Source organism: Schistocerca gregaria, chromosome 7 (genome assembly GCF_023897955.1).
Source record: "Schistocerca gregaria isolate iqSchGreg1 chromosome 7, iqSchGreg1.2, whole genome shotgun sequence".
Lineage (NCBI taxonomy): Eukaryota > Metazoa > Arthropoda > Insecta > Orthoptera > Acrididae > Schistocerca > Schistocerca gregaria.
Genome location: NC_064926.1, coordinates 533,188,158 through 533,204,616, shown reverse-complemented (window position 1 = coordinate 533,204,616; position 16,459 = coordinate 533,188,158). Strand labels below are relative to the sequence as shown.

General features: G+C 38.7%; 1 protein-coding gene across 1 annotated transcript in view; it reads left to right on the top strand.

Moving 5' to 3' along the window:
* Nucleotides 1-11,173, top strand: part of LOC126282264 (carboxypeptidase N subunit 2-like) — a 287,526-nt gene extending 276,353 nt beyond the window's left edge. Inside the window, exon 10 of the mRNA XM_049981874.1 lies at nucleotides 10,960-11,173. Within this exon, the coding sequence (XP_049837831.1) occupies nucleotides 10,960-11,113 (154 nt within the window). The 3' untranslated portion in view covers nucleotides 11,114-11,173. The remainder of the gene's footprint in view (nucleotides 1-10,959) is intronic.
* Nucleotides 11,174-16,459: the final 5,286 nt, after the last annotated feature.

Genomic DNA, 16,459 nt, shown 5'->3' with positions numbered 1-16,459 from the left:
TAGAATCTTTGCCTCCACATCTGCTAGATCCTCTTGTTAAACTTGAAGATCTCCTGCTACAGGTGAGCCTGTTTTTTAACTTCTTTATTGACTTTACTAAGAGCACAACTGACCATTGTATACTCATTTTATAACTTGTATCAAATGACAACTAAATACATGAAAGCAAATATGTGACATTATACAACAAAACAAGAATTTATATTGTGGCATACACTAATGGCACATTCATATTTGGATGTATATATATTAAAAACAAAGATTCCAAGACTTACCAAGCGGGAAAGTGCCGGCAGACAGGCACAATGAACAAAACACACAAACACACACACAGAAATACTAGCTTTCGCAATCGATGGTTGCTTCTTCAGGAAAGAGGGAAGGAGAGGGAAAGACGCAAGGATGTGGGTTTCATCTTTTCCTCTCCTTCCCTCTTTCCTGAAGAAGCAACCATCGGTTGCAAAAGCTAGTAATTCTGTGTGTGTGTTTGTGTGTTTTGTTCATTGTGCCTGTCTGCCGGCACTTTCCCGCTTGGTAAGTCTTGGAATCTTTGTTTTTAATATATTTTTCCCATGTGGAAGTTTCTTTCTATTTTATTTGTATGTATATAGACTGAAGTGATAAGTGAAAATTTGTACCAAGGCCAAGAACTAAACTCAGGTCTCCTACTTACTAGGCAGGTGCATTAGCCACTAACACACCTTGGCACAGCGGTTCACACAATTACACGGATTACCTTTGCATGCCTCCCTCCTCAATCCAAATTCCCACTGCCACCCCAGCCTACTTTACATGTCCCCTTAAACATGAACAGAATTGCCAAGGCTCTCCATGTACTGGAATAGCACCTCAGCATCATACAAATGAAATGATACAATTTCAGAGACTTCACTGGTCTCGTACAGATAAGATTTTACCTATATAGACTGAAGCAGTGAGTGAGAACGTGGAAATCCTCAGCAATTCTGTTTGTTTGTGAGGGGGAATTTAAAGTACATTGGAGCAGCAGTGAGAATTTGGATCGAGGAGGAAGGCACCCCAGTGTAATTCATGCAGTTGTGCAAACTGTTGGACCAAGGTGCCTTAGTGGCTAGCACACCTGCCTAATAAGTATAAGACCTGGGTTTGATTCCTGTCCTTAGTACATAATATCACTCACTGTTCCAGTCTATATGCATATAATATTTGAATGAAACCAGTAAAGTCTCTCAAATTGTCATTTCATTCATTTTTGTACTCACACTGACTAAAGTAAAATCTTGATACATGAAAACATGCATGGTACATAAAAAAAATCCATTGTTTGTATTTGTGCTGTTGATGATTTGCATAAACAATTCGGAAGACAAATGAGCAGCACTCTTATACAGTTTGCAAATGATGCTGTTACTTAACGTCTCATAAAGTTCCCAGATGATAAAAGCCAATTGCAAAATGATTTAGACAAGATATCTGTATGGTTCAGAAAAAGAAACTGAACAAAAGATTGTGATTTATTGGCAGAACACAGAAAAGAGACTCTACACTATTCTTGTCTGTCCTCTTCTGGAGTATTGTTACACAGGGTGGGATTTCCATCAGATAAAACTGACAGAGGACATTGCAAAAGTTCAAAGAAGGGCAGCTCACTTTGTATTATCATGAAACAGAGAACAAGAGAGCCACTGATATGATACACAAACTGGGACAGCCAAAAATTAAAACAAAAGAATTTTCAATCACCAGCTTTCTCCTCTGAATGCAAAAATTTCTTGTTAGTGCCAAACTGCATAGAAAGGCATGACCATAACAATATAAGAGAAATCAGAGCTCATACAGTGCTCATTTTTCCTGCACACAGTTTCAGAGCAGAACGACAGAGATATAGCATGAAGGGAATTTTGAGGCAAACTGTCAGGCACTTCATTGTGAAAAGATTGCAATTATGACCTGTTAGTTACTTGGAAACACTAAACTAAACAATAATTTTTATGCCCCTTCTATGTCCATTCTGAAATAAAGGACAGGCTCAGATTCTAATGGTATTCTCAATGACCATTGAATCATTATCAGTGGTGGTCCTTGATTCCTTTTTATCAGTATTTGTGATCTTATTCATTAAAGAAGAAAGATTAAGGAACGGCAAACCTACGTTTCTAGCAATTGTAGACTTAGAGAAAGCTTTTGACAATCTTGACTGGAATACTCTTTCAAACTCTGAAGGTGGCAGGGGTAAAATACAGAGAACGAAAGGCTATTTACAATTTGTACAGAAAACAGATGGCAGTTATAAGAGTCAAGGGACATGAAAGGGAAGCAGCAGTGGTTGGGAAGGGAATGAGACAAGGTTGTAGCCTCTCCCCAATGCTATTCAATCTGTTTATTGAGCAAGCAGTAAAGGAAACAAAGAAAAGTTCGGAGTAGGTATTAAAATCAATGGAGAAGAAATAAAAGCTTTGAGGTTTGCTGATGACATTGTAATTCTGTCAGGGACAGCAAAGGACTTGGAAAGCAGTTGAACAGAATGGACAGTGTCTTGAAAGGAGGGTATAAGATGAACATAAACAAAAGCAAAACGAGGATAATGGAATGTAGTCCAATTAAGCCAGGTGGTGCTGAGGGTATTAGATTAGAAAATGAGACACTTAAAGTAGTAAAGGAGTTTTGCTATTTGGGAAGCAAAATAACTGATGATGGGCGAAGTAGAGAGGATATCAAATGTAGCAATGGCAAGGAAAGCGTTTCTGAAGAAGAGAAATTTGTTAACATCGAGTATAGATTTAAGTGTCAGGAAGTCATTTCTGAAAGTATTTGTATGGAGTGTAGCCATGTATGGAAGTGAAACATGGACGATAAATAGTTTGGACAAGAAGAGAATAGAAGCTTTCGAAATGTGGTGCTACAAAAGAATGCTGAAGATAAATCACATAACTAAAGAGGAGGTATTGAATAGAATTGGGGAGAAGAGGAGTTTGTGGCAGAACTTGACTAGAAGAAGGAATTGGTTGGTAGGACATGTTCTGAGGCATCAAGGGATCACCAATTTGGTACTGGAGGGCAGCTTGGAGGATAAAAATAGTAGAGGGAGACCAAGAGATGAATATACTAAGCAGATTCAGAAGGTACTGGGAGATGAAGCAGCTTGCACAGGATAGAGTAGCATGGAGAGCTGCATCAAACCAGTCTCAGGACTGAAGACCACAACAACAACAACATTCATTGCATGTTGCTTTTGTGAAACAAAACATTTGTTTTTCAGGACAATTTACTGACAGAGCTTCCACCTACACTGCTCAGCAGCCTGACTCATCTTGAAAGACTGAATGTATCCAACAATAAGCTGGAAAGGTTGCCTGAAGGAATGTGTGCTTCCAACAGAAGGCTGGAGAAATTAGATGTTAGTGGCAACTATTTAACTGAAATTCCTAGTGATCTCTTGAGGTGAGTTTATAGCATGCTTGAATGAGCTAAAAAGAATAAGAGCAGTTCTTGTCTTTTGTGTTTAGATTTTTCATGTCAGATTAACCTTAATTTTGCTATAGGCAAAAAGTTCAATCTAACTGTGTCAGTTCATAGAGGACTATGTAGCAGCTGTTTGCTGCCTCAGAAATGCTAAGTGGTGTAGGCTAATTGCTTTATGTCATTGTATAAATTTCCACCTTTTGTGTTCTTGATGAATGATAAATTTGTAGAGTCGCATTTCCTTCACATTGGTATACTGTTAAAGTTGTGCGGTAGAGCTGCTTATCTGTAATTTATGCTCTAGCACTTTTGAATCTCCTTGCCCCTTTGATCATTAATATTTCTTCATTTACAACATGATATACTAAAGAGTTGATAAAATGACAAGTATAATTGAGAATTTAGAGGAATTAAGATCTTTGCTCTCAATAGCTGAAAGAACCATTCATCTAAGAATTAAGAATTATTCTGAGTGTCATCTGTTGCATGATTAGAACATATTGTGTCTCTAGGGTGCAATTAGATGCTTCCCCTTAAACCTGTTGGTGTTTGTTAGGTAGAAATTTTTGAACTTTCCTGATAAGTGGGTTATTGGGAACTGGACCTGGAGAGATGGCATTTCAGCTGATTTGACAGAAAAAATTAAAAGGAGTTAAAAATTTTAGACTAATAACTAAGCATTATGGTGTTAGAAATATGTGAACTCTGAGTAGTTTAGAAACATACCAATAAGTTCATTTTTATTACTTTCAATGTTTTGTGAACAAAAATGGGCAAAAAATCCAATGACAAATCATTATTTTACCGTCCTAATCTTTCAGTGCTATTATAGTTGGTCTTGGTTCCCATATGATTATTGTTTTTATCAGCAAATAATCTTCATTGAGATTCCTGGATGACCCACTATGGTTAATCTCAATTTTGAATTCATAATTCTCTGTGTATGTATTTGTAATGGGTGAATTACTGATAATGTGGTTATGATGACACAGACAGATTTTCAGGATTCAATCCTCTGTCAGTCCCAAGAGTTTCTTTAACAGTTATCTTTCCTTCCTTTTACCTCTGGCAATGATTTGTACATGTGAAAAATGCAAGACTGCACCATATTTCTGAATCCACATTAAAACTGTAGACCACCTTGGAAAAAGGTTTGATCTGTCAGTTCATATGTCAGAGTAAGGCCTGTAAAAATCATGCTGAGGACTGCTTTGCTTTTGTTAAGCAGCTATGAGAACTGAGCTGTAGTGTTACATGCATGACTAGTCAACATATTTCAGTATTTTCACTACCAGTATTTTAACTTTTTGTATTTCTAAAACTGTTTTTGAAAATCAGTGGATCAAACATTATGAAGTTCTAGGCAGTGAAATTAATTTTACAAATCTTCTGTTAATGAAACCTAAGAACAAAATTAAAATGAAATCTCAAATGTTTAAATATAATTAAAACAGTTGTTTTTGATGGGTTGTAACATTGCTACCTTACTGTGGTATTCACCTTGCAAGTTTTTAGTGTCTCTGGACTGGTAGCTTCAGGATCATCTTAAATAATATTTTATAGTAAGCTGGGGAACAGAATTTAGCTCTTGATGGACAAAGTGGTCACTGAATGTTGAACTTCATACTCTAAAAGCACCAAACACACTTCAAAATGAACTTCTTAATTAAATTTATGGTTTAGCACAGTCAGTTTACAAAAAATAAGCAAATTACACCCATGTCATTGTTTTTTTTCCAGTTCTGCATCCCGCTTGGAAAAATTGGCACTCTGTCATAACAAGCTGACAACTCTGCCATCAGGACTGCTCAGTTCTGCAACACGCCTGAAATATCTCTGGGCTGAGTCAAACAAAATCTCATCACTGCCTGCAGATTTTTTCAGGTGAATATCCATTGAAAGAGGAAGGTAAAAAATAATGTGGACTTCTCCTGAAGTTGTGAGTAACATATCATTTGATCCAAAATAAAACACCAATGGGGAAAAAATTGTTCTCCACTCATGTCAGTAGACTGAAAATGGAAGGACAAGTTAGATAAAATAGGCAGCAGCATAGAAAAGGAGAAAATAGCAGAATTAGGTGAGAAAATAGATTGGAAAAATTATCAGTGTAGGAGAAAATAGATTGCTGCTTACCAGCTTGTATAAGGAAGAGGAATCAAAATAGCATGCAACAGACATAAAGCATTGGCTTTTGTGCTCTTATGTTATCATTATGTAAAAAGTTGACTAAAGATTGCTTTTTGGTTGGTATAAAATGTGAGTCATTTCATACATGGCTCTTTATTTAACTGGAGCTGACCAGGTATAGGTCTGACTTAGGTAAGTGTTGTAAGTCTTGTTCTTCAACAACCAGATTTTATTAAGCACAAGTTATTTACAATTAAATCACAGAAGGTAACAGTTCCTGATTTTCTGGAAATATACAAAATGACTTTTTGAGGTGGACACCTCTTGCCAATATATTACTCTGAAAGATTATTGAAGAATTCATATCAGTGCTGGAGAACACCGTATAAAGTGTCAACTGGGAAGCACTCTGTGCATCCATATTCCATCGGTTTGTCCACTGAAAACAAAAATGTTGGTTGAACATTAAGCGAAGACAGTGGTGCACTTAGTAGAGGGGCAAGCCTGTGCAGTAACCAAATATTGATAGGTAACAAGAAAGGTTAAATCACAGCCCAGGAGAAAAGCAAGTAGTGTAGGGTTATAATCAATACACACCAGAGCTCTTGCTGTAAATATTGACTCTTGTGTAACAAGTGAGGCTGCAGTGGTCCGTGGCAGCCCTTAAATCTTCACAGGTGTTTTGCAACATGACCTGTTACCTGAAGGTATATCCTTTTGTGCCATGCCTATTGACTTCATTGGACAAATGCATAATTATGATTTATCCATCGACAAATTAATGTAGTACAATGGTTAGCTGTTTATCAACCATGCCACAAATTTTGTTTTATTCCCTGAAATATTGCGAGTGGAAAGATATTTCCCTCTGCTTCTCACTTACAATGAAGATATGGTTTGAATGCATGTTTCACAAAAATTTTCCCATTTGGTACTGGTGCTGTAAGAAAGAAATAAAAAAAGAGGCCATAAACAGTGATCAAATCAAATATAACACAAGGCTGACAATTACATCCATTAAATATGGGAATATTTTTTTTGGATGGATAATTGCACAGACCACTGCCAGCAATACTGGAAAGGCAAGACACAATTTCCATGTTTGCTAATCCACTCCTTGTGGGCATTCTTCTGAACTGCCCACAGCAAACAGATTCTATCACATCTGTATGATGAAATGTTTGTCAGTTCCGTGTCCTCCATGTGATGATAGACATTCTGAATATGAAGCTATCGGGAATTGTGATTTGAGGGTTCTATGTAGGGTCCTTTGCTTCTAGTATACATTATTAGTCTTCCACTTCCACTGTTAAAGATACAAATTGTTTTTATTTTTGAAATGATATAAAAGAACATAAGAAAAAATGACAGTCCTCATGATGGCAGAACATGAATAGAACTATTTAAAGACATCGAAAAGATCATGCAAGGAAAGCAGATTTTTGGTAACGTTTTATGATACTCTATAAATTCATTTCAGTACTTCTAACAAAACACCATAAATTGTAAATAAATGTAATATAGTGTTCACAGAAACATGTATTTGCAGGACTTTTAGCAAAACCATATAAGCAATGATATAGCACAGTCATTTGGAAACACAGGTTTCACGTACCACTGTCAGCAATTTCAGCTAACAGCTGCAGTCTTTCCTGGTAATATAACATTATTTTCTTTTTGCCAAAAGTAAAAATGTTTTTTTTTGTTTAACTGTGTAATTACTCTCATTACAGGAACACAGCCAAGTTGGAAACACTTGATCTGTCAGAAAACCACCTGACAGATCTTCCTGAAGGCATCCTGTCTCCGCTAACTAAACTGCGGTCTCTGCTGCTTGCAAACAATGAACTCACAAGCTTGAAACCTGGGTGGTGGCAAGGGAGCTCATTGAGAAAACTATCCTACCTTGATGTTTCTGGCAATAAGATACACACACTGCCAGAAGATTATGAACTGGAGAAAGTGTTGGTAGACCTTGATAAACTTGGGCTAAATAACAACCCATGGAAGTAAGTTGGAATGACTCATTTAAAATACCTGCAAATTCAGTGTAACATTGAAGGGTCAAATAATTATTATCATTAACGAAGTCTCAGGGATAAAGGTGGTCTTTGTTTACAATGTCTAATAATGTCTTAACAGCTCATTATCATACAATGTGTTTTGAGGTTCAATAATTCACTATAGGATACATATCTACAAGAGTCAGTTTCATAAAACAAAACGTTTACTGTGTGAGAAGAAAAGCAATTAAGTTTTGACAAAATAAATGTAATTGGATAGCTAAAAAATCTACTCACCAAGCAGTGGCAGCACACACATAAGATGGTTGTAATTAGGCAAGTTTTCAGAGTAAGTGGCTTCTCCTTCATGCAGAAGGGTTGGAGGGGAAAGACTGGAGAGGTCTAGGAAAAGGGGTAGATTTTCAGAAAGTCATGCAGAATCGTGGGTCAGGGGAGACTTACTGCACATGATGAGGAGGACAGACTGACTGTTGGGGACTGCATTGGATGAGATTTGAAAATCTGGAAGCTTAAAAGTGGCAGACCAGGTAATAAGTGAGACTGAGATTGCTGCTTAAACATCATGCACGAGTTAATAAGAATGAAAAGCTAAGTGCATTGTATGTAACACAGGTGGGAGGGGCGCAGTCAAAAATAGACAGGTAAGACAATGAAAGATGTATAAAACTAAAACAGTGTGAAGAAGAGTAGTTACGGTGAATAAATGCTGAAATGAAAGAAATTAATGTAAATTAAGGCCAGGAGGGTGGCAAGAACCAAGGACATGATGTAGCATTAGTTCTCACCTGCAGAGTTATGAGAAATTGGTGTCTGGGGGGAAGAATCCAGATGACAATTGTGGTGAAAGAGACATTCAGGCTACAATTGTCATGTTGTAGAGCATGCTGTGGAACAGGATATTGAGTGTTGCCAGTATACACCGTCTGCCTATGCCCATTATCCTGATTGATAACTGGGTGGTAGTCATGCTGATGTAGAAGGCAGAACAGTGCTTACATAACAGCTGATAACGACGTGTTGTTTCACAGGTGGCTCCCCATATGATAGTATATGTTTTGACAGTTACAGGACTGCAATAGGTGGTGGTAGGAAGATGCATCAGGCAAGTTTTGCAGCAGGGACAGTCACAGTGGTAGGACCCAGAGGGTAGAGAGATGGGTGTAGGAGGAGCACAGGGTCTGACAAGAATATTGTGGCTATTGGGATGGCGATGAAAAGCTATTCTGGGTGTGCTGGGCAAGATTTCATGTCATGGCATGCTTTTAAGAAGTCGTGGCCCTGTCAAAGTAGCCAATTAATACATTCCAGACGAGGATAATACGGAGTCACAAGTGGTGTGCTCCGAAGTTGTATTTCACAGGGATCAGCAGCACCAGGATGGGATGTGATGGCCTGGGAAATCTGCTTTTGAACTAGTCTGGGAAATTTTGTGCAGTGAAGGCTGAGGTGAGAATGGTGGGCATTTCTGTAAAGAGTCTGCATACAAACAAATATGTTTGCCTTGAAACCAAGGCTGTATGGAAGGGAATGTCTGACAAGGAAAGGATTGCAACTATCAAAATTTAAGTAATATTGTTTGTTGGTAGGTTTAATGAGGATGAAAGTGTGTAACTGGCCTTCAGTGAGTATAAGATCAGCATCAAGCAAAGTGGCATGGGAACTGAAATAGAACCATATGAAATGTAACTGGGACTAGGTATTCAGAGATGCCAGGAATTTCAACAAGTCAGTCTCACCATGAGTTCATGCAGTAAAGATGTCGCCATCAATGTAGCTATACCAAACCAGGGGATCCCAACCAGCCTAGTTCAAAAGCAGATTTCCCAGACCATCACATCAAATCCTGGTACTGCTGATCGCTCCAAAAAACAACTTTGGAGCACACCACTGGTGACTCAGTATTATCCTGGTCTGGAATGTATTAATTGGCTACTTTGACAAGGCCACGACTTCCTAAAATCATGCTATGGAATGAAATCTTGCCCACCACACCTAGAACAGCTTTTCATCCCAATCGCGACAATATTCTTGTCAGACCGTGTGCTGCTCCTACACCCATCTCTCTACCCTATGGGTCCTACCACTGTGACCATCACTGCTACAAAACTTGCCTGATGCTTCTTCCTACCATCCCCTATAGCAATCCTGTAACTGGAAAAACATATACTATCAAATGAAGAGGCATTCATGAAACAACATGTCATATACCACTGTTATGCAAACACTGTATGGCCTTTTACATCGGCATGACTACCACTAAGTTATCAGTTAGGATGAATGGGCATAAGCAAAGGGTGTATACTGGCAACATGCAATATCACATTGTGGAGGATGCTCTACAACATGACAATTGTAACCTTGATTCCTGGTTCACCACATGTGCCATCTGGCTTCTTCTCCCAGACACCAGTTTCTCAGAACTCCACAGATGGGAACTAGCACTACAACATGTTGTTGGTTCTTGCCACCCATGTGGCCTTAATTTCTTCCATTTCAGCATTTATTCACAGTAAATATTCTTCTTTTCACTCAGTTTTAATTTTCTACATCTTTCATTATCTTACCTGTCTAACCCCCCTATGGCCCAGAACATGGAAAATCTGTGGGTTGTATAGAGGCAATGGCTGTATTCCCTCAGGAGTTCATCTTTACATCTTCCATGAATTTGATTTTTGGATCTGTCTGTGATCCCAAGACAAGAACTATGAATAAATACGCAGAATATAGTCTATGGAGTGACAATAGCACTAATTTGTTAGTTTGTGTCAGTGCCTGACAGTTTTTCCTCCATTATTTGTCAAGAAATGTAGTAACAACTCTTTTTTCTGCCATTTTCAGCTAGAATTTCACTTGAGGAAAGATGTTGTTGGTGCAAGCTGGTTAAATCTGTTGTTTATTTTATCCTTCAAATAGATTTTCTTATGAATGTATATTTTCCTTAAGGGAGATAATTTTTGATTTGATTGATTGCTGGTCTTTGGCATTAACATTAGGTTTATCACGGAGTTTCCACTTGTTCTCACAAGTACTTGCATATCAGTGTGACATAAGCTTGAACTTCCTGAAATGGTGCTATCATGAGCATATCCTGACATATGTTGATATTTTGCCATGTGACTTGCTCAATGTTGACTTCATACTCAAATAAGATCTGACTTCCTTAATGTTGTTATTTTAGGCTATACCATGTTTTTCACCTAGGCCAGACTGGTGATAATCTGATTATATACGTAGCACTTGAAAAATAAATGTAGTATAACTACTAACAAAATATTGTCAGGTATATTTTCTGGACCTTGTTGTTTGGCCACTATCCTGCTGAAACTTATTAGAAGTGTGTAAATAACCATTGGTTTCTCTCTAGATGTGACTGCAATCTGAAGCCAGTGCTGGACAAGCTGGCTGCTAAAGGACGCCTTCAGCCATCTGTACTTCTGGCGCCGTCGCTGTGTGCAGAGCCATCAGAGGTGAAGGGAAAGGCACTCACAGACTGGAGAACAATTGCTGACTGTCATTAATTTATTATATACACACCTTATAACCATGTATGCAAAATACAGGCAATTTTTGTAGTAAAAGAGTTTTATTTATGATACTTCCTTTAACATATATAAGAGGTCTATTCAAAAAATTCCAGAATTGTTCCTCAGAATTTTCCTACATTTACCTTCTACTTGTTGTGTATGGTATCCTTCAAAATACTCTCCTCCAAAATTGATACTCTGCTCCCAATGCTGTTTCCACATCCAGAAGCAGACTTGGTACACCCATACATAAAGCACCATCTGCAAATTTTGTATCTTGTCTATTGTTATAAATCTGCATCATTTCAATGGGGCTTTTAACTCTGGAGGGGGGGGGGGGGGGGGGGGGAGTCCACAGGGGCCAGGTCTGGAGAGTATGGTGAATGGACAGCACAATGAGTTCCTTTTTGCGCAATAGTTCAACATGCCCCAATAGTACCATTGATTAACAGTTTGACCTTGTGGTGTGAATTTATGATGAACTAATCTTTCAAAGTCAAAGAAAACTATCAGCATGGCTTTGAAATTTGACCTGACCTGATCTGACCAGCTTTTTCTGGCCTTGGAGAACCTTTGCTGATCCATTGTGAAAATTGAACCTTGGTCTCAACATCATAACTGTAGACCCATATTTCATCACCAGTTATGATTCTCTAAAGGAACATCTTGTTCTTGTTTGGTCAATCAACAAGCTCTTCACAGATTGGGAGGTGAAGGTCTTTCTGGTCTTGACTCATGAGCCATGGGACAAACTTGGTGATAAAATGATGCATTCCAAGATGCTGTGTCAGGATTTTATTATATGATCCAGCTGAAACACCACATTCTTCTGCAATCTCTCTGTCTTCGACTGGCACGCACAATTTCGTTGACGTTTGTAATAAGAGCATTGCAGTTGATATCAAAGGGCATCGTGCAGAAGGATTATCTTTAACTTCCATCTGGCCATTTTTGAACCATGTGAACCATTTGTAATACTGAGTATGGTTTAAGTACTCATCACTGTAGGCTTCCTGCAGCATTTGTTGTGTCTCTGTAAAGATTTTGAGTGTCATGCAAAATTTATACATTGCTCCTCTAACTCTGCCATCTCAAAATTCACAAACTGTGGGACACAACATTCTATTCAAGACACCACTGAACAATAACTGACATACAGCAATGTAACTTCTGGCAGTTACACACTAAAGACAGGCATGTGCAGGGATGCCAACCGCTTCTCACTTCAACACACCAAAGATGCAAAATTATGAATCTGCTGAAATTTTTTTGAACGGACCTCGTATATATCAATAAATACAGCTCATATGAATTTTGTGCTGCATCTAAAACGTAAAATTTGCACACATACTATAATTATTTAATTAAAAAGACCAGAATGGAATACTTTAATTTTTCTCCTCCTCCTCCTCCTCCTAACAGTGGGAAGCAATAAGGTGCTTAAAACATCATTGTAGGCCTGTGATGTGATAGTGACATGCAAAAGAACAAGGGGTGCAAGCCCCCTCCATGGAAAACATGACCACACCATACCCCCACCGCCTCTGAATTTTACTGTTGGCACCCTCTGAATTTTACTGTTGGCACTACACATGCTGGCAGATGACATTCACTGGGCATTCACCATACCCACATCCTGACATTGGATCGCCACATTGTGGACGTCATTTCATCACTCCACACAATGTTCTTCCACTGTTCAATTGACCAATGTTTACACTCCTTACACCAAGCAAGGTGTCCTTTGACATTTACCAGCATGATGTGTGGTTTATGAGCAGCCACTCGACCATGAAATCCAAGTATTCTCATCTCCCGCATGTCATCATACTTTCAGTGGGTCCTGATGCAGTTTGGAATTCCTGTGTGATGATCTGGATAGATGACTGCCTGTTACCCATTACGACCCTCTTCAACTGTCAGTGGTCTGTCAGCAACAGACGAGGTTGGCCTGTACGCTTTTGTGCTGTATGTGCCCCTTCACATTTCCAATTCACTATCACATCAGAAGCAGTGGACCTAGGGATGTTTAGGAGTATGGAAATCTTGCATACAGACATATGACACAAGTGACACCTAATCACCTACCATGTTTGAAGTCTGTGAGTTTCACAGAGCACCCCATTCCGCTCTTTCACAATGTGTAGTGAATACTGAGCTCACTGATATGGAGTACCTAGCAGTAGGTGGCAGCACAATGCACATAATATGACAAATGTATGTTTTTTGGAGTGTCTGGATACTTTTGATCACATAGTGTACATGCTAATGCAATGGATAGAGTGAAGGATAGTTTCTTACCCATTATCTGTGTTAGCTATAGAGATAATGCAAGAACCTCCACTGTTGTTAGCAACTTGTGCATAAACAGCATCTGGCCTTACCCTGTCTGTCATGTGGTTCTGATTCATCATCAGTATGAGAGGCTCTTTCTTCAAAGAATTCTCTAACCAATGAAGCACTCCTTAAAAATTATTAAAAACTGAATGTAAGAAGCACTCATTACTGGGACCTTTGGAATTTGCACTGGCTGTGGAAGGTTGAAAGTTGGAGGCAGTAGAGTGTTAATGCTCTTTCTGGAATTTGAGATTATTTAATTGCTCCTTATTTCATTGATGAAACCTTAATGTGTAATAGATGCACATCATTTCATACCAAAAGTGCTGCTGGCTATCCTAGAGGAAGTATCACTTCAAATAATGAGGTAAAGTTGTCACCAATCCAAAGACTGGTCTCAACATAACAGTGCTGTATGGAGCATTGTCTGACCGGAGGTGGTATGCTGTTGCCTTCCTCCAACTTTTGAAATGACTTACCCAGTCAGTTGTAAATACATGGTATCAACACAATGAGTATCTAGCTTACTACTTGTGTGAGCATTCAGTTCGCTTGATAAAACATGAAGGCATTATCATTTGGCACACACATTCAGCTGTTTTTTGAGGCCACTAGACTTTATTCTCTGATGTGGACATGAAGAAGTTTCAAGGATATGATTGATTTTGAAACATGGCATTGTTGCAGCACATAAAATGAAGCATTCTCTGTAGTCTAACCAGAAAATCCTTGCAACAGGGACTGCAAATGAGTATTCTAGTAGATGGAGGTAATTTTGAACAATCTATGATGCAAATGGAATTTAATGGAAATGTGTATGACCTGTTTCATTCGTGATTTCCTTTTTGTTCTGGTTGCAGAGTTATTCATTTCCACAGATTGTTTGCATGATAAATTGTAATGTGGAGTGGGTCGTTTTGTATTCATATGTTGTAATTTTTTACTGCATATGAAGTTATAAGTTGACAGTTTTTAAAACTCAATTTCTTATTTTACCAGCCTATGCTGTCTGTAACACTGACCCATGTATAAGGCTTGGAGCCAAGTGGAGTGCCTCAGCCAGAAGCTCTGTCAATTCTCTGATAGTCTTGGCTGCGGATTTCTGGATCTCCATTAAGGGGTGTCAAGTACCAGAAAAAGTTTCTCTCTCTCTCTCTCTCTCTCTCTCTCTCTCTCTCTCTCTCTCTCTCTCTCTCTCCTTTATTCAATATGCATAGGATGAAATCAAATTACATACAGAGTAAAGACACTACAAATGACAAAATTTTAACAGTAGATTGCTGATGCATTTGTAACAAAGTTCCTGAGTTTACTGCCCTCAAAGACAGCTGTAGCACTCAAATTATACTCATAACTGAGAGATGTATGCAATGTGAAGTAGAAAGCTTATCAATATTTAATGAGGTATTGTACATATATTGAAAAGACAGGTTAGGTGCCACAAGAGTTGCTGTATTCATTACAATCGACAAAAATATGGTGTCTGTTAAGGTCAAAATTGAGTACAACTGTGAAGTTATCTGGACACTAGTAATGATGACCCAGATGAACTGAAGTTAATGGGATGTTTTTACCAGGCATCAAATTTTGCTGCCATAGTTGTAGATTCATTCAAAGAATGTAGCACAAAAGTACCCTGATCCTGCAGTATTAGTTGGAAGCAACATACAGAGTGTTGTCTTGAACAGTTAGTTCAACAATCCATTGACAATGGATATATATCAGGCCCTGTAGCAACAAACGGGTCGACTTTATCAAAAGTGTCAGTACAGAGACTAGGATTAATGATTATGGTGTCATCATAGCAAAAATTATTATTAAAAACTTAATAAACCCAGCAAGAACACCAGGAGAGATTTTAAGCAGGAAAGAGCAGATAAGTAGTTACATAGGGGAAGTATGGGTAAAGTTTGAATGGACTGTCAGTTGAGCTCTTGAGGAGTATGTGCCAAGTAAGTGTAAGAATGGAAAATATCCACCATAGTTAAATACTGAGAACACAGAAATTATTGCACTCTTGGTTCAGGATAAAAAAAGAGAGAGAAAAAAAAACAGGAAATGATAGGTAAAAGTGAGTAGAAATTCATGCATCCATAAAAAGATAGATGCATGAAGCATACAACTTCCATCATTATACCTTAGCAAGAGGTCTTGCCAAGAACCTGAGAAAATTATTGTCTTACATAAAATTGCTAAGCAAGCCTAAGGCTTCCATTCAGCTGCTCATCAATCAGTGTGGCATAGCAATAGAGGACTTTGCTGTATACAAGAATATGGAAAGGTGGGTACAGAGTGGTGCAGCAGCTGTTGTTGTAGGGAAGGTAGACAGGAGCAGAAATTTTTAGTGAACTTATAAATACAGTTAACAGAAGTTTTACTTAATTTGTAGCTTTCTTTGAGCATTACAAAGAAACTTAACAAAAGAACAAACAGCAATAAATTGCACCTGTTACAAGAAGCAGACTAAAAAGTGTGGTGTAGTGTGAGCCTCTGGCTACTAATGCATGAGAAAACTGTCTAAAACTGAGGACTGCCAAAGGTCATGACTAAGAGTGGGTCAGCCATCCTTTATTGTGGTGCCAGCAGGCACTTGCAGTTGAAGCCACTGAAGATGTGGCTAAGTAGGCATGCATCTATGGATCCACCAGGTGCTTGCTTGACTGCTACTGGAGTCGTCAGAAATGTGCATTTCCACTGCCAATTGTGAGATGCTGGTGAGAGTGGTATTGATCTATTATACAACATTCGTGCCCTGTAAACCTCCTCACCATTGCTGTGTAGTGCAGATGAGTGAATGATGTTGGGAAGGGGGGAAGGAGGGAAGAGGAGGAGGAGGAGGAGGACTGGATGCAGGTGGTAATGAGGAGATGGGAGCTGAAACGAAGGCCACTGCCGAGCTCCAGCCAATGCCCTAGTGTACATCCTGAGCCTGTCAGGGAATGCCAGCCAATGCCCTAGTGTACATCCTGAGCCTGCCAGGGAATGCCAGCCAAGAAACCAGGC